The sequence below is a fragment of the Bufo bufo genome, chromosome 3 (assembly GCF_905171765.1).
Source record: "Bufo bufo chromosome 3, aBufBuf1.1, whole genome shotgun sequence".
NCBI lineage: Eukaryota > Metazoa > Chordata > Amphibia > Anura > Bufonidae > Bufo > Bufo bufo.
Window position 1 is genome coordinate 576,953,927 of NC_053391.1, and position 21,535 is coordinate 576,975,461.

The 21,535-nt window shown below is 46.7% G+C and overlaps 1 protein-coding gene across 2 annotated transcripts in view; it reads left to right on the plus strand.

Moving 5' to 3' along the window:
* Nucleotides 1-21,535, plus strand: part of LOC120996061 (methionine--tRNA ligase, cytoplasmic-like) — a 63,941-nt gene that overhangs the window by 11,379 nt on the left and 31,027 nt on the right. For both annotated transcript variants that reach the window (XM_040425740.1, XM_040425741.1), the window contains exons 6-8: nucleotides 447-619; nucleotides 769-881; nucleotides 12,358-12,474. In XM_040425740.1, coding sequence (XP_040281674.1) covers nucleotides 447-619; nucleotides 769-881; nucleotides 12,358-12,474 — 403 coding nt within the window. The remainder of the gene's footprint in view (nucleotides 1-446; nucleotides 620-768; nucleotides 882-12,357; nucleotides 12,475-21,535) is intronic.

Sequence of the window (21,535 nt, forward strand, 5' to 3'; positions counted from 1 at the left end):
ACACTTGGTCATGTGGAAAGTTTTGTGATCGCTTACCCTGACAAAGGCTTTTACAGAGCACCTGTCGTCAAGATGAACACAATTAAACCAGGTATACTGCCTGGTAGGGTTGATCCTGCTGATTAAAATGGTACCTGTCTGTACACTTTTATTCTTAATGCAAATGGGTGACTTCAGTGCACGGAGGGGTGGGGCATAGCCCCTTGGTGCACATCAGTTTTCCAGTGCTGGTCACACCCCTTGATGCACCAAAGCCTTCATTTACATAAATAATATGAATCTTTTGCGTTTTTTTTATTTTGGGGAATGCTGCAACCGGTTTTCACAAGACAGGTATAATATAATTTTTTTAAGATGGGTTGATCCTGCTGACAGGTGCTCTGTAAATACATGGATGTCTGTTGTGATTTGTTTGAGGATTTGACTGTAGTGACTTTTCTTTGCAGAAGACCTGTGTTCACTAAAGAATTGGTTTAAAAAAGTGACTGAAATGGAGCCATGTCAAAAAGCTGCGGAATCGCTCCTTAAAGGTCAGGGAGCTTCAATATTTAAAGGGTATCTTCAAAAAATGCCGGCGCCTGTTACCACGTCTGCCCCCTCTGCCTGCAATGAGCCGGAGGTTAGTATCTAGTTGTAGGCTCTTCACCATGTGCCCAGTCAATGTATAAAAACTGTCCCTACGAATCGCTATCGGTGCGTTAATGCGTCTCCTGCTTGATGTATTACACACCGTTATATACAGTAATCATTTGTTTTTGTTTTTTTCAGGCCGGAGATACTACAGTCCTAACCATCTCTGAGGAGGACATTGCAGCTGCCACAGAGGCTTGGTCAAAGGGTCTTACTAATGCTCCAAGGCCAAAGCAGATACAGCATCCTATGTGAGTCTTTGTTTTTGGGCCTGTAATCTTGGACCGCGGCCTAGAACAGTTGCTGTGCTGTGTACTGCGCATGAAACTTTGGCCACACTTGATGTCTGACTCCACAGTCCATGTGAATGGTCATTTACTTAGATGTTTTGTCCAACTCGCCAGAACTACTGCCCATCAGCTGTTTTAAGAGGCCTGTGACGTCATCTCCATCGGTCACATGGCCGTTGTGGGGCTCAATCCTATTCGGGTGACTGAGCTCGGTACAGTTCTCATCCAGACGCTGCAGCCTCTTTAAACAGGGGTGGTGCTGGAGGTTGGATCTCCACCAGATCTTGATGACCTAGCCTGAAGATAGGCTATCAATATTTAATTCCCAAGTGTTTAATGACCTATCCTCAGGACATCTCATCAGTATTTGAGTGGTGGGGTCCAGCACCTGGCACCCTCGCTGATCAGCTGTCCGATGAGTGCTGCTGGCCTCCACACAGCTTACCAAGCCCACTGCTGTCCATTAGATCACAGATCAACCCCATTCACTTGAACAGGACTGAGCTACACCTAAGCCATATGGCCAATGAATGTGACATCGCTGGCCAAAAGAGGCTGCAGCGCTCACAGGCCTGCGCAGCAGCTTTAGTCCAGCCGATTCTCGCCATATTTGCTTGGTTGCAGTCGGACGTCCCCCTTCAGGCAGCTTCCAGCAATGGGAGATGTCAAGCGCTAGTATGAAACTAGCCTACCTGTGTAAAAGGCGCCTTAGCCGCGTTGTTATCCTGTTTTTGTTGAGTTCCATCAGTTTCTGTACGGCTTTCCTTTATTTTTCAGCTTTTTGTGCTGTCAGAAATGCCAGAAAATGGCAAGAACGTAAAGGGATCCTTCAGGATTCGCCAGAATCTGTTAGGGAAACCAGTCAGAATAGCTGTCATAGGTGAATGATACGAGTGTGAACAGAGAGTAAATGTTTTTTTTTTTTTGTTTGTTTTTATATGCTCCTGAGAAAACATTTATTCTCTGTTCACACTAAGGGTCCAGTTACACGGGCGTTGCGGGAAAATGTGCGGGTGCGTTGCGGGAACACCCACGATTTTTCTGCGCGAGTGCAAAACATTGTAATGCGTTTTGCACTCGCGTGAGAAAAATCACGCATGTTTGGTACCCGAACTTCACAGAAGTTCAGGTTTGGGTTCGGTGTTGTGTAGATGTTATTATTTTCCCTTATAACATGGTTATAAGGGAAAATAATAGCATTCTGAATACAGAATGCTAAGTAGGTGATCAATTGAGGGTTAAAAAAATAAATAAAAATAAACTCCCCTTCTCCTCTTGTTCGCGTAGTTCCCAGTCTCTTCTTTACTTCTTTAATGATGAGCTGTGGACTAAAGGACCTTTGGTGACATCAGATCACATGCTCTAATCACATGGTCCATCACTGTGGTGATGGACCATGTGATTGGAGCATGTGATCTGACATCACCACAGGTCCTATCCGATAGTTCATCTTTTAGGAAGTAAAGAAGAGACCGGGAACTACGCGAACAAGAGGAGAAGGTGAGTTTATTTTTTTTATTTTTTTTTAACCCTCAAATGATCACCTACTAAGCATTCTGTATTCAGAATGCTATTATTTTCCCTTATAACCATGTTATAAGGGAAAATAATACAGTGAATAGACTGTCACCTAGCAACCATGCGTGAAAATCGCACCGCATCCGCACTTGCTTGCGGATGCTTGCGATTTTCACGCAACCCCATTCACTTCTATGGGGCCTGCGTTGCGTGAAAAACGCTGAATATAGAGCATGCTGCGATTTTCACGCAACGCATAAGTGTTGCGTGAAAATCACTGCTCATCTGAACAGCCCCATAGAAATGAATGAGTCGGTATTCAGTGCGGGTGCAATGCGTTCACCTCAGGCATCGCATCCGCGCGGAATACTCGCCCGTGTGAAAGGGGCCTAAGGGTCCATTCACACGTCCGTAATTTGGGTCCGCATGCGTTCCGCAATTTGCGGACCCATTCACTTTTAATGGGGCTGGAACAGATGCGAATCCACATTTTCGGCATGCGTTTTTTCGGGATCCGCAATTCCGTTCCTGAAAAAAATAGAACACGTCCTATTCTTGTCCGCAATTGCGGACCAGAAAAGGCATTTTCCATAGCATCACCACGACGGCCATACAAGGAGATTGACCCCTGACCTCTGTAGGGGCACGAAGAAGAGAAAGGTTTAAATACCCTCCTCCCACCACCAAACACCAGTGTTTCCTGTCCCTACAGAGGACAGGGGCGGAGAAAGGTCTCCATGTGCAGCCGCCGTGGAGATGAAGGTCCTGAATTGGATGCGGAGTCGCGTACCTGCCCCGGCGGGACCCCCCTGTCAGCCCGCGGTCTTGTACTAACGCCGGGCAGGGGGGAAAGGGAGAGACTCGCCTCCGGTTGATCTGGGGCCTGCTCCTGAAGCGCAGACACCCGCTGGTTTACCAAAGCCACGGCCGGGTTGCGCGCCCAGCGCCATGCGGTGCTATACCAATTCGTCACTTCCGGCCAGCAGTGACGTTTCCGGAAGTGACGCGGCCGGCTTCTGGAGGCGGGCGAATTCAATGGATCCCTCCTGCGGTGAGTGCTTACTCTCTCTGGCTATCCTCCAGGATGTCTGCGTCTGAGCACACTGAGGCCTCTACCCTGCCGTCCGTAAGTTCCCCATAGGGGAGAGTTTTTTCTTCTTCTCTCACCTGGGCACACTATTGTGGATATTTTCCCTGGTTCTAATGGGTTTTTTTCTTGGCTGTTCCAGACTGCAAAAGATCCTCTGAGAAAGCCCAAGAAATCTTCAAAGTGTATTTCATGCTTTAAACTTTACCCGATGACCATCCTAAGAAGTTGTGCGGGGACTGCATTTCTAAAATTGTCCGTGAGGAACAGCCGTCCCTCATGGACGAAATTTAGATCTATGATGCAGGAAGAGATTAAGTCCTCCTTTGCGGCCATTTCTACACTTCAAACAGAGAAACCCATTTTAACGGAGCCCCCCGCCAAACGCCACAAATCAGGCGATTATGTTTCATCCGTTTCTGAAGATTATGGTGGTTCGGCTTCCTCTTCTAGATATATGGAGGATGAAGATAAACTCTGAGCGAGAATTTTCAGAGAGCAGAAGGAAATTTTATTTCTCTTCTGAAGATATGCCTGAGCTTTTAAAAGCTGTTAGGGCTACTATGGGGGTAGAGGAGGTGCATTCTACTCCATCAGTACAAGATGAGATGTTCGGAGGTCTCAGGGTGAAGAAGTCCAAGGTCTTTCCTATTAATGATAACATCAAGGGGATGATTTTGGATGAATGGGCAGATCCGGAGAATTGGCTAGGAGTTGCCAAATCCTTCCAAAACCGGCTTCTTTTTGATCAGGAAGAGGCTAGGACCTTTAATGCCATCCCTAAAATTGACGCCCAGGTAGCTAGGGTCCATAAAAAAAAACAGCCTACCATTTGAAGATGCCTCTCAGCTCAAAGATCCGTTGGATAGGAAGGCTGAAGGTCTATTGAAAAAGTCATGGGAGGCGGCCATGTTCACGCTTAAATCAAACATAGCGGCCACATCAGTTGCCAGATCTATGTACGTCTGGCTCTCAGAGTAGGGCTTCCAGCGATTCCACAACAACTGAGATTTTGAGTGCTATTCCCCTGTTAAAATCTGCTACTGCTTTTTTAGCGGACGCCTCCGCTGAGTCGGTATGCTTTGCAGCAAGGGATGCGGGTCTGTCCAATGCAGCTCGCCGTGCCTTGTGGGTTAAATGCTGGTCGGGTGACAAAGTGTCAAAATCCAGACTGTGCCATTCCTTTTTCTGGGGAGTATGTCTTCGGCCCAGAATTAGACAGAATCTTAGAAAAAGCCTCTGATAAAAAGAAAGGGTTCCCGGAGGAAAGTCTATGAGGAAGTATCCCTTTCGTGCCCCTTCCAACCAAAGTAATGAATACAGTGGTAAGGGCAAGTCAGGCCGTTTCAGTTATCCCAAAGGGGGAGGGGTAAGGCTCCCGCCTCTGCCCCCCAAAAAGGAAACGAAAATCAGTGACATCAGGGTAGGGGGGAGATTGAGGATGTTTTTTCCCCGTTGAGAGGAAATATCAAACTCATGGGCTCTGAGGATTATAGGGTCAGGATACAGAATACAGTTCTCAGATCCTCCCCCAAAAAGATTTATAGTCACCAAAATTGCGGTCCCAGACCCCAATCATCCTATTCACGTGGGCATTCGAGAACTACTCGCAAAAGGGGTAGTGGCGAAAGTACCACGATCCGAACAGGGAAAGGGGTTCTATTCGAACCTCTTCCTAGTGAAAAAGGAGGGATCCTATTGTACAATAATAAGCTTAAAGCGCCTGAACAAGTACATTACCTATCAGAAATTCAGGATGGAGACCCTAAAATCCATAGTTCCTCTGCTCCAGAACAATTCAGTAATGTGCACGGTCGATCTGACCGACACTTACGATCATGTCCCAATACATCCCAGCTCTCAGCGGTTCCTGAGGTTCGCGGTCAGTGACCATCTGGGCAGATTTCTCCATTATCAATTCACCTCTCTCCCCTTCGGCATATCCTCTGCCCCTCAAGTTTTTACAAAACTAATGATCGAGGTAGTCTAAGGAAGAAAGGTCTGACAGTTTTTCCATACTTAGACGATTTTCTGATCTCAAACAGTTCTGCTCTTCTTCTACAGAGAGATCTGAATTTCTTCCGTCAGACCCTAGAGGGATTGAGTTGGTTGATCAACATAGGAAAATCACAGTTGGAACCGACAACAAAGATCCAGTTCTTGGGGGTTATTCTGGATTCCCAGAGACAGCTAACTTGTTTGCCTCTGAGCAAGATACAGGACATCCAAAAGAGAATCTCCATCTTCAACTCCAAGATGTTCTACTCCATCAGAGACTCGGAGTCTCTTAGGGATCCTCACATCCTGCATACCATCCGTTCAGTGGTGCCAGATCCATTTCCGAACCCTGCAGATGTGGATCCTAAGGGTCTGGGACAGAAGGGAGTCTTCCCTAGACCAAAAGGTGATCATCCCTCAAAAGATAAAAACCTCCCTTCTTTGGTGGAAGAACAGGCTCAATATCTCCAAGGGGGTGACGTGGTCAAAGAATCCCTATGCCCAGATCACCACGGATGCAAGCCAGTACGCTTGGGGAGCGAAGGTCAGAGATGTTTACTACCAAGGAGTCTGGCCAAAATCGTTCAGTCTCCAGTCGTCAAATTTTTGAGAATTGATGGCAGTCTGGGAAACTCTAAAGCAAGCCAAAATTCATCTTCAAGGCCATCACGTAAGAGTCCTGTCAGACAATACGACAGTGATGAGATATTTAAATCATCAGGGAGGCACGGGATCAAGCAGCCTGCTGGATTTGTTGGCAAAGATATTCACCTGGGCAGAAGCGAATGTTCATTCAGTGTCTGCAGTCCACCTAAAGGGGTCCCTAAATGTGGAAGCAGACTACCTCAGCCGGGCAAAGATAGATCACTCAGAATGGTCCTTAAACGAGGAAGTTTTCCTGACTATGTCGGACAAATGGGCGAGACCAGCAATAGATCTCTTTGCCACTCGGGTAAACTCAAAATTGGCAGTTTTTTGTTCCCTAGATCCCAGAGACAGCCCGAAATTTCTGGACGCATTCTCTTTCAGATGGAACCGAGGTCTTCATTACGCTTTCCCTCCTCTTCCGCTAATACCGAGGGTGGTACAGAAAATCATTCAGGACAGGACTTCAGTCATTCTAGTAACACCCTACTGGCCAAAGGAATGCTGGTTCCCAATCTTGTGGAACCTTGCCAGCAAGAAGAGACATCCTTCACCAAGGTCCGATTCTACACCCAGACCCGGACTTCCTCAACCTAGCAGCCTGCATCCTGAGACCCAAATTCTAAAACATCAGGGACTATCGGATGCAGTAATTTCCACCCTAAAAGCTTCCAGAAAGAAAGTCACCTTTTCAACTACCTGAAGATCTGGAAACGGTTCTGCTCGTTGTCAGGTTTGCCCTCACCAAATACCTCCGCTCTAAATATCCAAATAATTCTGGACTTTTTACAAAAAGGATTTGACATGGGATTGAGACCATCCACACTCAAGGTCCAGGTATCAGCCCTCAGTTGCTTTTATGACACCGAATTGGCAAACCATAGGTGGATAAGGCGATTCATGAAGGCAATAACGAGGTTACGTCCGACTCTAAGGTCCCAGGTCCCTACTTGGGATTTAAACATTGTCCTTAGGGGACTATCACATCCTCCATTTGAGCCTCTGAGTGACTGCTCCTTGAAACTAAAACCTTACAAAACTGCTTTCCTGATGGCCATCAGCTCAGCCAGAAGAATCAGTGAGCTACAAGCACTATCGATTAGAGAGCCCTACCTACAGGTCTTGGACGACAGGATAATTCTAAAACTAGATCCGTGTTTTCTACCGAAAGTGGTCTTGAGTGTTCATAAAGACCAGGAGATCACTCTACCTTCACTGTTTAACAACCCGTCTAATGATTGGGAATCTACCCTTCATTCGCTTGATGTTAGACGGGCAGTGCTTGATTACTTAGAAACCACAAAAGACTTCAGGAAGTCAGATTGCCTCTTTATCCAGTTTGGAGGAAGAAACGAGGGTCAAAGTTTCCAAGTCCTCCATTGCCAGATGGATTAAAGCTACCATCGCTTCTTGTTATTCCTTACAGAATCTATCTTGCCCTGATAATATCAGAGCCCATTCTACTAGGGCAATGTCGTCTTCTCAAGCAGAAAGAGCGAGTTTCTCCCTTGAGGAGATCTGTAAGGCAGCTACTTGGTCCAGCATCCATACTTTTGCCAAGCATTATAGATTGGACCTTTTCAAAAAGACTGATATGTCTTTTGGACAAAGTCCTTCAGTCTGTGTCCCCCCTCTTAAATTCATATTTGATATACCTCCTTGTATGGCCGTCGTGGTGATGCTATGGAAAGCCGGAATTAGTACTTACCGGTAATTCATTTTCCATGAGATCACCACGACGGCCCGTATTTCCCTCCCTGTTCGTTACTTTGGGGTTGATATGAAGAAATATCTTCTCCTATTCATTTTATTTTTTTCACGTGTGTATCCACCACCTCTTACTCTGGTATTTTGGAAGCACTGGTGTTTGGTGGTGGGAGGAGGGTATTTAAACCTTTCTCTGCTTCCTGCCCCTAGAGGTCAGGGGTCAATCTCCTTGTATGGCCGTCGTGGTGATCTCATGGAAAATGAATTACCGGTAAGTACTAATTCCGGCTTTCTATTTTAAGTGTCTGTGATGTGCGGTCCGCAAATTGCGGATCGCACATTGCAGGTGTCCGTGTTTTGCAGATCCGCAAAACACTTACGGACGTGTGAATGGACCCTAATATCGTGCTTCTGAGAGACGTGTGGTATGTATCAAGCCCCTTTATGCCAGAAAAGTGTCATGAAAAAGTCAAAGTTTTGCACAAAGTGCAAAAAAAAAAACTCTCGCCACTTTTCTGAAAAGTGGGTGTGGCTTAACAAGAGAGGACATGGCCTCCCATAGCCAAGTTTACTCTAAATAATGTCAGAAACTGGTGTAATCTAGAAGTCCTATCTACACTGCTCATAACTTTCTCATCTGTATTATTGGGGACACAGACTTGACCATGGGTATAGCTGTTGCCGCTAAGAGGCGGACACGAAGCACAGAGGGATGACACCGGAAAGACTGATCCGGCATTTCAATGCATTTTTCTGACTGATAAGGCATTTTTAAGACTGATCACGATCCTGATAAGTCTTACAAAGGCCATCAGTTGGCATACGTTTTGCCGTATCAGGCAGGCAGTTCCGGTGACGGAACTGCTTGCCAGATCACTCTGCCGCAAGTGTGAAAGTAGCCTAAGAGGTCGGCCGACAAGTCTGCCGCGGACCAGAAGTGCAAACCTCAAGCCTCTCCCTTCCTGGCGTCCCCGTCAACAGGGCTCCAAGTCCTATACCCCAAGACCTCTTTTGCATGACGTGCGGCTTCCGGCGCCCTCCAATCAGGTGGGCGGCCGGCTTCATTTATTTCGGCATGTCTGGCTGGCTCACGTCTTGGATGCTTGTGTGAGAGAGGTCATTGCAGAGGGCTACAAGCTGGAATTCAGGTCCTCCCCTCCGTCCTGATTATTATTATTATTTTTTTTTGGGTAGTCTCCTCCAACCTCTCCCTCGGCCACAATATCCTTTTTTCAGGCTATTCACACACTTCTGCGGCAGGGAGTGATTGTCCCGGGTTCCTGCATAAGGCAGTTTTCGAGGGTTTTACTCCAATCTCTTTGTGATCCCCAAAAAAGAGGGGATGGTCCGTCCCGTTCTGGACTTCAAGGCATTCAACCGCTTCCTTCGGATCCGCAGTTTCCGGATGGAATCCCTGAGATTGGTCATTGCGTCCATGGAACTGGGGGAGTACCTGTCCTCGATAGACATCAAGGACGCTTATCTTCACGTTCCCATCTGCGTCAGTCATCAAAAATTCCTCTGGTTCGCAGTGGGTCCCTTTCACTTCCAGTTTGTGGCCCTCCCGTTCGGCCTGGTCACAGCTCCCAGGGTTTTTATGAAGATTCTGGCGGCGGTCATAGCCCTGCTCCATGCCAGGGGGGATTATGGCAATCCCTTACTTAGACGACATCCTGGTAAAGGGTTCGGCATTCCGGGCGACGGCGGACAGTCTGCGCATATTCCTGGACACCCTGGAACACTTCGGATGGATCCTGAACAGGCAGAAGTCCTGTCTTTATCCATCGCAGCGGCTGACCTATCTGGGCATGGTGCGCGACACATTTCAGGCCAAAGTACTCTTGCCGCCAGAGAAACTATCCACTCTCTGTCTTCAGATTCTCCCATTGTTGCGGCCCTGTCCTCTTCCCATTCGTCATTGCATGCGGTCTCTGGGTCATATGGTCTCTGATTTCAAAGCAGTTCCCTATGCCAGAACTCTTCAGCGAGCCATTCTGCCCAGCTGGGACCGTTCCCTAGCCTCCCTGGATCAGCCCATAGGTCTGTCGGCCCCGACTCGCCGGGCCCTCAGGTGGTGGTTTACTTTGGGCCGCTCGTTTCTTCCTCTCTGTTGGATGGTGTTGACAACAGACGCAAGCCTCAGGGAGGGGTGTTGGGAAATCTCTCCGCTCAAGGCATGTGGTCAGACGAGGAGAGCTCCCTCCCAATCAACGTTCTGGAGTTGAGAGCGATTCGTGTCTCTGCGGCTATGGACCGACCGTCTCCGGGGATGTCCGGTTCGAGTTCAGTCCGACAACTCCACGGTGGTGGCCTACCTCAATCACCAAGGCGGCACCCGGAGCCTGTCACCCATGGCCGAAACTGCTCTGATCCTCAGCTGGGCGGAGAACCATGTTCCGGCGCTGTCGGCAGTTCAGATTCCCGGTGTCGACAACTGGATCGACGATTTCCTTGGCCAGCGGCGTCTCGATCCCGGCGAATGGGCTCTTCACCTGCAGGTTTTTCTAAACATCTGCGAGCGATGGGGTCGGCCGGATGTGGATCTCATGGCCTCCTGCTTCAACCACAAGGTCGAGGACTTTGTTGCGCGGTCCAGGGATCCCAAGGCCATGGCATGCGACGCTCTAGTGATTCCGTGGAGTCGGTTCACGTTTCCTTACATGTTCCCGCCTCTTCCTCTCATTCCGCGTCTCCTCGGAAGATCAGGTCAGAAGGTCTGCCTGTTATTCTCGTGGCCCCCGATTGGCCACGCAGAGTGTGGCATGCATCTCTAGTCACCCTCCTCGCCGACGAACCCTCTTCGGGAGGACCTCTTGTTGCTATATTTAACTGCTGTTGAAGCTGCCGTACTAAGAGCTCGGAGTTTCTCGGATGCTGCGGTCCAGACAATGATTGGTGCCAGAAAGCCGTCGTCTTCCCGAATCTACCACCGGACCTGGAAGTCCTACTTTAGTTGGTGCGAGCATCATCAGCTGTCTCCTGTTCGTTTCTCCTTGCCGCGACTCTTGTCTTTCCTGCAGTTGGGTATGGATTTGGTGCTGGCTCTCAGCTCCCTCAAAGGGCAAGTTTCAGCTCTCTCTATTCAGCTGAATTTGGCTTTGCTTTTGGCAGTTCAGACTTTTCTGCAGGGGGTGGCGCCTTTCCGTCATCAATTGGATCCTTGGGATCTTAATCTAGTGCTCAACGCTATCCAGTCTTCACTGCTTCCTGTCCTACAAGGTGGCATTTTTGGTGACAATTGCGTCCATCCGTAGGGTGTCGGAACTCACGGCTCTTTCATGTCGGTCGCCTTTCCTGATCCTCCATCAGGATAAAGTAGTCCTTCGCCCAGTTCAGTCCTTCCTTCCGAAGGCTGTGTCGGCATTCCATCTAAATGAAGAGATTATAATCTCTTATAATTATTCTCCTTTCATTTTGTCCTGACCCGTCTCATCCTCGGGAGCAGTCGCTCCACACACTGGATTTGGTACGAGCTGTTCACATCTATCTGTCCCAGACATCATCTTTCCGGCGGACGGATTCCCTGTTTGTGATTCCAGAGGTCGAACTTCCATTTCCCGATAGATTCGTTGGGTAGCTGCTTATTCTGCTCGGGCAGTGTGGGCCTCGTGGGCAGTGCATCATGGGGCTTCGGCCCTTCAGGTGTGTAATGTGGCTACCTGGTCGTCTTTGCACACCTTTTCCAAGTTTTACAGAGTGCACACCTTTGCATCTTCAAACGCTTCTCTGGGGCGTAGAGTTTTGCAGACGGTGGTTCTCTGATTGGCAGGACGGTTTCTTGTTACACCCACCCTTGGGACTGCTCTATAAGGTCCCATGGCCAAGCCTGTGTTCCCCAATGATACGGAAGAGTAAACAAGATATTTGTACTTGCCATAAAATCTGTTTCTCTTCCGTTCATTGGCTCCCACCTGTTTTCTTGTTTACGGGCCTTTTCTGGCCTGTGTGGTTCTGTGTATATTCTGTACATAGTGTGTGTTTTTTTTTTTTTTTTTTTTTTTTTTTTGTTGTCTTGCTTCTCCTACTGCTTTTGCGCTAACTGATTTAGCTTAGTCCCTGTAGGAAGGGTATAGCTGAAGGGAGGAGCTCACACCTTTGTGCTTAGTGTCGCCTCCTAGTGGCAACAGCTATACCCATGGTCAAGCCTGTGTCCACCAATGAATGGAAGAGAAACCGATTTTACAGTAAGTACAAAAAATCAATTTTTTTTGGCACACTGACTGCCAGAATAATATATTGGGCACATCTCACTTTGTCACAAATTAGAGACTGTATGAATGCCAGTTGTAATAATTCTCCCCCCATGGTATTTGATTATGTAGTGGCACGCAGTAATGCACAGGTTGTAAAAAAAAGTCTTGTAAGGGCTTTAGTTGCCCTGTAAGATGCTTATGAGATGCTCTTCGCATTGAAGATCCCTAATATTCATTAAAATGTAGCAGACAGTTATCAGAGTTCTCATTCTAAAAACTTTTCTTCTAGACTTCCAAGAGATGGAGAGAAGAATCTGTTGATCACCAGCGCCCTGCCCTACGTTAACAACGTTCCTCACTTGGGAAACATCATTGGCTCCGTTCTCAGTGCTGACGTCTTTGCCAGGTGAGATCTTGTTTAAGTGAAGAGTCCAGATGACTAGATTTTATTTTATTTTTTAAATCAGATCGTTTTTATTGACAGACAATCTAGATAATATTACATCAGTCATAAAGCTCGACCGTCATACATTGCAAATAAATTGTTGAAGACGACTCATTGTGAACTGTCAGTTTCATCGATAACTGCAAGAATAACCCCAAATCTCCTCCCACCCGCCCCTGACATGACACATTACCTTTACCATCACATATTAATGCGTTGAGCAAGTAGCCAATTACCCCACAGTTTCTCAAATTTTTGGGGACAACCTCTCGAAAAACCGCCTTCTCACATACCAGCATATCATGTACTTTGGCCACATTCTTCCTTGGTTGGAGGACACGACTGCATCCAGTGTAAAGCAACAAGCTTCCTGGCCACATATAATAGCCTACCCACCGCCGTTTTACTATATTCATCAGCCCCTAAAGTGGAGACATAGCCCAAAATACAAACTTTAGGGTCTTTTTCAACTCTAACCGTCATACACCGGAGAATTACCTCTAATACCTCTACCCAGTACCTCTCTATAATACTACAACTCCATAGCATATGAAGCAGATCCGCTGGTTCCACCCCACACTTTGGACAGCAGGCATCAGACCTTACAGCAATGCGGTGTAAAAATACTGGGGTTTTGTACACCCTATGAATAATAGAGTTGGGATAATTTCCCTTGCTCACTGAGAGAAACCAACGGGATCACCTCCAATACATCATTCCATACTTCACTTGAAATATCCCCAAGGTCCGACTCCCATTTCTTCATTCTGGACAGTGGATGGAGAGCCAGAAACGTATCCAATAACATAACCTACAGCATGGATATCATTCCCTTTTTATCACAACCTGTAAGTATATACTTTTGATCCGCATCCAACTTGACTACCTGAACCACCGTCTCCCTCCCTCCTCTTCTCATGGCATCATATGCGTGTCGTACCTGTAAGTATTGGTAAAAAAGCGTACGGGCCAGCATGAATTCCTTCTGAATGTCCGAAAAGGCTTTAAAAACTCCATCAACCAACTAAGTCTCCTATCCTTAGGATACCCCCTCCTTCCACACCCAGAAGCCTGATATGGAAAGAAACTCTGGGAGGAGAGAGTTATTCCAAAGCGGAGTAAGCTCACAAATACCCACTATTCCCCTCACCTGCTTAACTTTGGCCCACACTTTACGCATAAGAGTAATCAAAGGCAACTTGGCTTCTAGAAATGCCAGCCCTGCTCCCTCCAATATCCACATAAGGTCATTTTTACCTAATTTATACTTCAGAATTTGACCAGTAACGTTACCCAATGTGTAAGATTCCCAACCCATAAAGTACTGGCATTGTGCTGCTAAGTAATACAGCCAGGGATTTGGTACCGCCAAACCTAATTTGATTCTGGGACTACCCCCCCCCCCCCCCCCTTCCCCCAATCTCCAAATGAGATCTCTGAAGATAGATGGCTAGATTTTAATTCAGACCTTTACTTCTGATTGTCCATCAGTCGGTCACCGGCATGAAATGGATCTTCTAGCTTCAAAAAATAAAACTAACTTTCAGTTATCTTCATAGGGGACGTCACCTTTTGGCCAGCATGGAGAGCAGATACAAAGGTATCTCACCTTGTGGGATCTGACCTGTATGGTGGTTACATGGGCAGTAGAGATGAGCTAACTGATTCATAAAAATCAATCCATCGCAACAAGCATGGTTCTGCACCTGTGACGGAGCATCACCGAAACGGACATTCGCTCCCACCGCGACTTGAGAGAGTCGGACATCTCGGCCGCCCCTGACAATGTCGCACCTGTACCACCAGAGGCTCTGCTTCCACTACTGGAGCAACGACTGTGCATGAACCGTCAATGTTCCAGAAGCAGAGTCTCTGGGCTGGCTTTGCCACGCGGAGCAGTGGCACAGGTGTGAGATTGTCAGGGGCGGCTGTCAATAAATCAGCAGGTGAGCGCCCTCAGCTTCAGGGACACCCCTTCAAAGGTGTAGAAATCTGATGAGATGAATCGATTCTTACAAATCAATTTGCTTGTCTCTAAAGGGCAGTCCATTGCCTTCAATGGAAACTGTGTAAGGCCTCTGCTTAACCACTCGCTGCCAGGTTCCCCCACAGATTATGCTCCGGGGGCTTGTAGCAGAATGTAATCATAGGCCTGATTCACCTGATGGAAGGCAAAAAAAGTGTCCTTTTGGCTTCCATTGGAATGGTGTATGTCTCCATAGAAGTGTGGAAGCTTATGAACGAACGTTCGTGTACAGGGACATCTATCATGGCCGTCTGTGGAGGTATATGTTGTGGAATCCTCTCGACAGGAAGCTTGAACGTAGTCTGAACAGAGGCTTGGGCCTCTTTCAGACGGGCGTCCTGGGTGCATTGCGAGAAACCCGCACCAATGCGCACGCAATTTCAGTCAGTTTTGACTGCAATTGCGTTGCATTGTTCAGTTTTTCCGCGTGAGTACGTGACAAACTGAATGTGGTACCCAGACCCGAACTTCTTCACTGAAGTTCGGTGTTGTGTAGATGTTATTATTTTCCATTATAACATGGTTATAAGGGAAAATAGCGTTCTTAATACAGAATGCTTACTAAAATGTTGCTTGAGGGGTTAAAAAATTAACTCCCCTCATCCACTTGATCGCGCAGCCGGCATAGTCTTCTTTGAGGACCTGCAAAAGGACCTTTGACGTAATCTCGGCGCAGGTCCTGCTGAATGAAGATCCTTCTATGTTCATTCAGCAGGACCTGCGCTGACGTCACCGTGCTCACCACAGACTATGCCGGCTGCGCGATCAAGTGGATGAGGTGAGTTAATTATTTTATTTTTTAACCCCTCAAGGAACATTTTAGTAGCATTCTTAATACAGAATGCTTATTATTTTCCTTTATAACCATGTTATATGGGAGAATAATACAGTGAATAGACTTTTATCAATTAATTAACATCTCCTAGCAACCACGCGTGAAAATGGCATTGCATCCACACTTGCTTGCGGATGCTATGCGATTTTCTATGGGGCCTGTGTTGCGTGAAAAACGCAGAATATAGAACATGCTGTAATTTTTCACGCAACGCACAAGTGATGCGTGAAAATCACCGCTCATCTGCACAGCCCCATTGAAGTGAATGGGTCCGGATTCAGTGCGGGTGCAATGCGTTCACTTCACGCATTGCACCCGCGTGGAATTCTCGCCCGTGTGAAAGGGGCCCTACAGCTGACCATTAAGGGACAGGCTGCTAGCAGCTTTTCATCAGTAGACCCTTCTAACACAACTGAATTGTCTGAACGTTTTAGATTTTTTGATTATTATTTTTTTGCTTCAGAGACAAATTGGATAACGTGTAAGTTTGTAATATGCAATTAGTCGACAACGTGATTTACAACGTCAGTCGAAATGGCTTCTTTCCAAGAATACTGAATCCGATTAACAGATGTATGTAACTCTGCACGCTTTCTTTGTACGTTGGAGCAACGCATTAGATTAATATGTCATATGACGTACAGAACTGCCCTGTGACTTCTGCCCTGTTAGGAAATTGAATCTTCCATTCGTTCCTTCGTTATATAGTAAATTCTGGTTAATTAGTGTGACTTGGTCTCAGAGTTCATACACGGAGTAGCCAGTGTATCCTGCTAGAAATAAAGTAGTTATACATGGGAGGGGAATTATCATCGCCGAGACCACTTTTCCAGTGTAAAAAGAAAATTTGTAAACCCTAGGTTTGGGAATTCTTTTAAACCCCATTGTGCCTAAACCTAAGTGGAAGTGGCGTTTCTACACCACCGTCACCACTTTTTGGAAAGTGAGTGAAGCCCTCATCCCCAACACATTGATCATCATTTACTCCAGAAAACTGCTGTAGATTTCAGTCTACGGACTGGCTGAGAATGCGCTTAATTTATGACTAGGTGTGTGCGTCGTCATAAATAAAGCACATCGTCCTGCGGCGCAGGGGGGATATCCAGACTGATGTACAAATGAGGAAGCAGGTTATTTATACTGTTGCCAGCCATCCCAAGATGGAGGAAATTCATTGGGCGAGTGAGTTTCATGCCATTACTGGTTTTTCAGAATACTATGGGGGTCGTTTATTATCAGGTATACACCAAATTTGTCGCAGATTCGGTCGCAAAGGGGATTTGCGGCCGAATCTGTGACTTTTCCCCACTCATGCCAGGTCTACATAAGAGGCTGGCCGGGCCGCCCCATCTCATTTATCATTTTCTACAGCTGTTTTGGGCGTAGAAAATGTATCTAAATCTACACCAGCAAGGGAGTTGGCGTAGATTTAGACAGGCTGTGGAGGCCGGCAACTCTGCATAACTTCGGCGCATCCACCGCCAGTGCAGGGGTTAAAACGTCGATCTTAATAAATGACCCCATATGTTTCCACAAGGAATGTGTGCGTGTAGAGGGAAGCAGATTGATCTGAAGTTTTGGGTTGGTGATTTTCAGTAGGTAAACCATGGCACTCGGTGCATGTTGTAATCCTTCACATTAGTCACTGTCCCCAGTAGGGTCACAAGTTATTGCCCATCTCCCACACACTAGAGACAATTGAGTTGGAAGCCAATGAACCAATTCAAGTTTATCTTTATTGGTCTAGTGGAAAGAAGCACAAGAAGTGTATAGCAACAATACATGCATGTTGTAGTGATGAGCGTCTAGTCCACTATGGGTTTAAAGGGGTTGTCCAGGATAAGAAAAGCAGGACTACTTCCTTCCAAAAACCATGTGGTTTTGCAGGGCAGCACCGTTGGGTTCAGTGGAGCTGAGCTGCAATACTACATACAGCCCGTGGACAGGTGTGGCGCAGTTTTTGGAATAAAGCAGCCATCAGAAGTACATTTTCTATATTCCATAACCAGGACCTCGCTTAACCACCTCCGGACCGCCTAACGCAGGATCGCGTTCCGGAGGTGGCAGCCCTGCGCAGAGTCACGCATATATGCGTCATCTCGCGATGGGCGAGATTTCCTGTGAACGCGCGCACACAGGCGCGCGCGCTCACAGGAACGGAAGGTAAGAGAGTTGATCTCCAGCCTGCCAGCGGCGATCGTTCGCTGGCAGGCTGGAGATGTGTTTTTTTTAACCCCTAACAGGTATATTAGACGCTGTTTTGATAACAGCGTCTAATATACCTGCTACCTGGTCCTCTGGTGGTCCCCTTTGTTTGGATCGACCACCAGAGGACACAGGTAGCTCAGTAAAGTCCCACCAAGCACCACTACACTACACTACACCCCCCCCCCGTCACTTATTAACCCCTTATTAGCCCCTGATCACCCCTGATCACCCCATATAGACTCCCTGATCACCCCCCTGTCATTGATCACCCCCCTGTCATTGATTACCCCCCTGTAAAGCTCCATTCAGATGTCCGCATGATTTTTACGGATCCACTGATAGATGGATCGGATCCGCAAAACGCATCCGGACGTCTGAATGAAGCCTTACAGGGGCGTGATCAATGACTGTGGTTATCACCCCATATAGACTCCCTGATCACCCCCCCTGTCATTGATTACACCCCTGTCATTGATCAACCCCCTGTAAAGCTCCATTCAGATGTCCGCATGATTTTTACGGATGCACTGATAGATGGATCCGATCCGCAAAACGCATCCGGACGTCTGAATGAAGCCTTACAGGGGCGTGATCAATGACTGTGGTGATCACCCCATATAGACTCCCTGATCACCCCCCTGTAAAGCTCCATTCAGATGTCCGCATGATTTTTACGGATGCACTGATAGATGGATCCGATCCGCAAAACGCATCCGGACGTCTGAATGAAGCCTTACAGGGGCGTGATCAATGACTGTGGTGATCACCCCATATAGACTCCCTGATCACCCCCCTGTCATTGATCACCCCCCTGTAAAGCTCCATTCAGATGTCCGCATGATTTTTACGGATGCACTGATAGATGGATCCGATCCGCAAAACGCATCCGGACGTCTGAATGAAGCCTTACAGGGGCATGATCAATGACTGTGGTGATCACCCCATATAGACTCCCTGATCACCCCCCTGTCATTGATCACCCCCCTGTAAAGCTCCATTCAGATGTCCGCATGATTTTTACGGATCCACTGATAGATGGATCGGATCCGCAAAACGCATCCGGACGTCTGAATGAAGCCTTACAGGGGAGTGATCAATGACTGTGGTGATCACCCCATATAGACTCCCTGATCACCCCCCTGTCATTGATTACCCCCCTGTAAAGCTCCATTCAGATGTCCGCATGATTTTTACGGATGCACTGATAGATGGATCGGATCCGCAAAACGCATCCGGACGTCTGAATGAAGCCTTACAGGGGCGTGATCAATGACTGTGGTGATCACCCCATATAGACTCCCTGATCACCCCCCTGTCATTGATCAACCCCCCTGTCATTGATCACCCCCCCTGTCATTGATCACCCCCCCTGTCATTGATCACCCCCCTGTCATTGATCACCCCTCTGTAAGGCTCCATTCAGATATTTTTTTGGCCCAAGTTAGCAGAATTTTTTTTTTTTTTCTTACAAAGTCTCATATTCCACTAACTTGTGTCAAAAAATAAAATCTCACATGAACTCACCATACCCCTCACGGAATCCAAATGCGTAAAATTTTTTAGACATTTATATTCCAGACTTCTTCTCACGCTTTAGGGCCCCTAGAATGCCAGGGCAGTATAAATACCCCACATGTGACCCCATTTCGGAAAGAAGACACCCCCAGGTATTCCGTGAGGGGCATATTGAGTCCATGAAAGATTGAAATTTTTGTCCCAAGTTAGCGGAACGGGAGACTTTGTGAGAAAAAAATTAAAAATATCAATTTCCGCTAACTTGTGCCAAAAAAAAAAATTTTCTATGAACTCGCCATGCCCCTCATTGAATACCTTGGGGTGTCTTCTTTCCAAAATGGGGTCACATGTGGGGTATTTATACTGCTCTGGCATTCTAGGGGCCCCAAAGCGTGAGAAGAAGTCTGGTATCCAAATGTCTAAAAATGCCCTCCTAAAAGGAATTTGGGCACCTTTGCGCATCTAGGCTGCAAAAAAGTGTCACACATCTGGTATCGCCGTACTCAGGAGAAGTTGGGGAATGTGTTTTGGGGTGTCATTTTACATATACCCATGCTGGGTGAGAGAAATATCTTGGTCAAATGCCAACTTTGTATAAAAAAATGGGAAAAGTTGTCTTTTGCCAAGATATTTCTCTCACCCAGCATGGGTATATGTAAAATGACACCCCAAAACACATTCCCCAACTTCTCCTGAATACGGCGATACCACATGTGTGACACTTTTTTGCAGCCTAGGTGGGCAAAGGGGCCCATATTCCAAAGAGCACCTTTAGGATTTCACAGGTCATTTACCTACTTACCACACATTAGGGCCCCTGGAAAATGCCAGGGCAGTATAACTACCCCACAAGTGACCCCATTTTGGAAAGAAGACACCCCAAGGTATTCCGTGAGGGGCATGGCGAGTTCCTAGAATTTTTTATTTTTTGTCACAAGTTAGTGGAAAATGATGATTTTTTTTTTTTTTTTTTTTCATACAAAGTCTCATATTCCACTAACTTGTGACAAAAAATAAAAAGTTCCATGAACTCACTATGCCCATCAGCGAATACCTTGGGGTCTCTTCTTTCCAAAATGGGGTCACTTGTGGGGTAGTTATACTGCCCTGGCATTCTAGGGGCCCAAATGTGTGGTAAGGAGTTTGAAATCAAATTCTGTAAAAAATGACCTGTGAAATCCGAAAGGTGCTCTTTTGAATATGGGCCCCTTTGCCCACCTAGGCTGCAAAAAAGTGTCACACATCTGGTATCTCCGTAATCGGGAGAAGTTGGGGAATGTGTTTTGGGGTGTCATTTTACATATACCCATGCTGGGTGAGAGAAATATCTTGGCAAAAGACAACTTTTCCCATTTTTTTATACAAAGTTGGCATTTGACCAAGATATTTATCTCACCCAGCATGGGTATATGTAAAAAGACACCCCAAAACACATTCCTCAACTTCTCCTGAATACAGAGATACCAGATGTGTGACACTTTTTTGCAGCCTAGGTGGGCAAAGGGGCCCACATTCCAAAGAGCACCTTTCGGATTTCACAGGTCATTTACCTACTTACCACACATTTGGGCCCCTAGAATGCCAGGGCAGTATAACTACCCCACAAGTGACCCCATTTTGGAAAGAAGAGACCCCAAGGTATTCGCTGATGGGCATAGTGAGTTCATGGAAGTTTTTATTTTTTGTCACAAGTTTGTGGAATATGAGACTTTGTATGAAAAAAAAAAATAAAAAAAAAAATCATCATTTTCCACTAACTTGTGACAAAAAATAAAAAATTCTAGGAACTCGCCATGCCCCTCACGGAATACCTTGGGGTGTCTTCTTTCCAAAATGGGGTCACTTGTGGGGTAGTTATACTGCCCTGGTATTCTAGGGGCCCAAATGTGTGGTAAGGAGTTTGAAATCAAATTCAGGAAAAAATGAGGAGTGAAATCCGAAAGGTGCTCTTTGGAATATGGGCCCCTTTGCCCACCTAGGCTGCAAAAAAGTGTCACACATCTGGTATCCCCGTACTCAGGAGAAGTTGAGGAATGTGTTTTGGGGTGTCTTTTTACATATACCCATGCTGGGTGAGATAAATATCTTGGTCAAATGACAACTTTGTATAAAAAAATGGGAAAAGTTGTCTTTTGCCAAGATATTTCTCTCACCCAGCATGGGTATATATAAAATGACACCCCAAAACACATTCCCCACCTTCTCCTGAGTACGGAGATACCAGATGTGTGACACTTTTTTGCAGCCTAGGTGGGCAAAGGGGCCCATATTCCAAAGAGCACCTTTCGGATTTCACTGGTCATTTTTTACAGAATTTGATTTCAAACTCCTTACCACACATTTGGGCCCCTAGAATGCCAGGGCAGTATAACTTCCCCACAAGTGACCCCATTTTGGAAAGAAGAGACCCCAAGGTATTCGCTGATGGGCATAGTGAG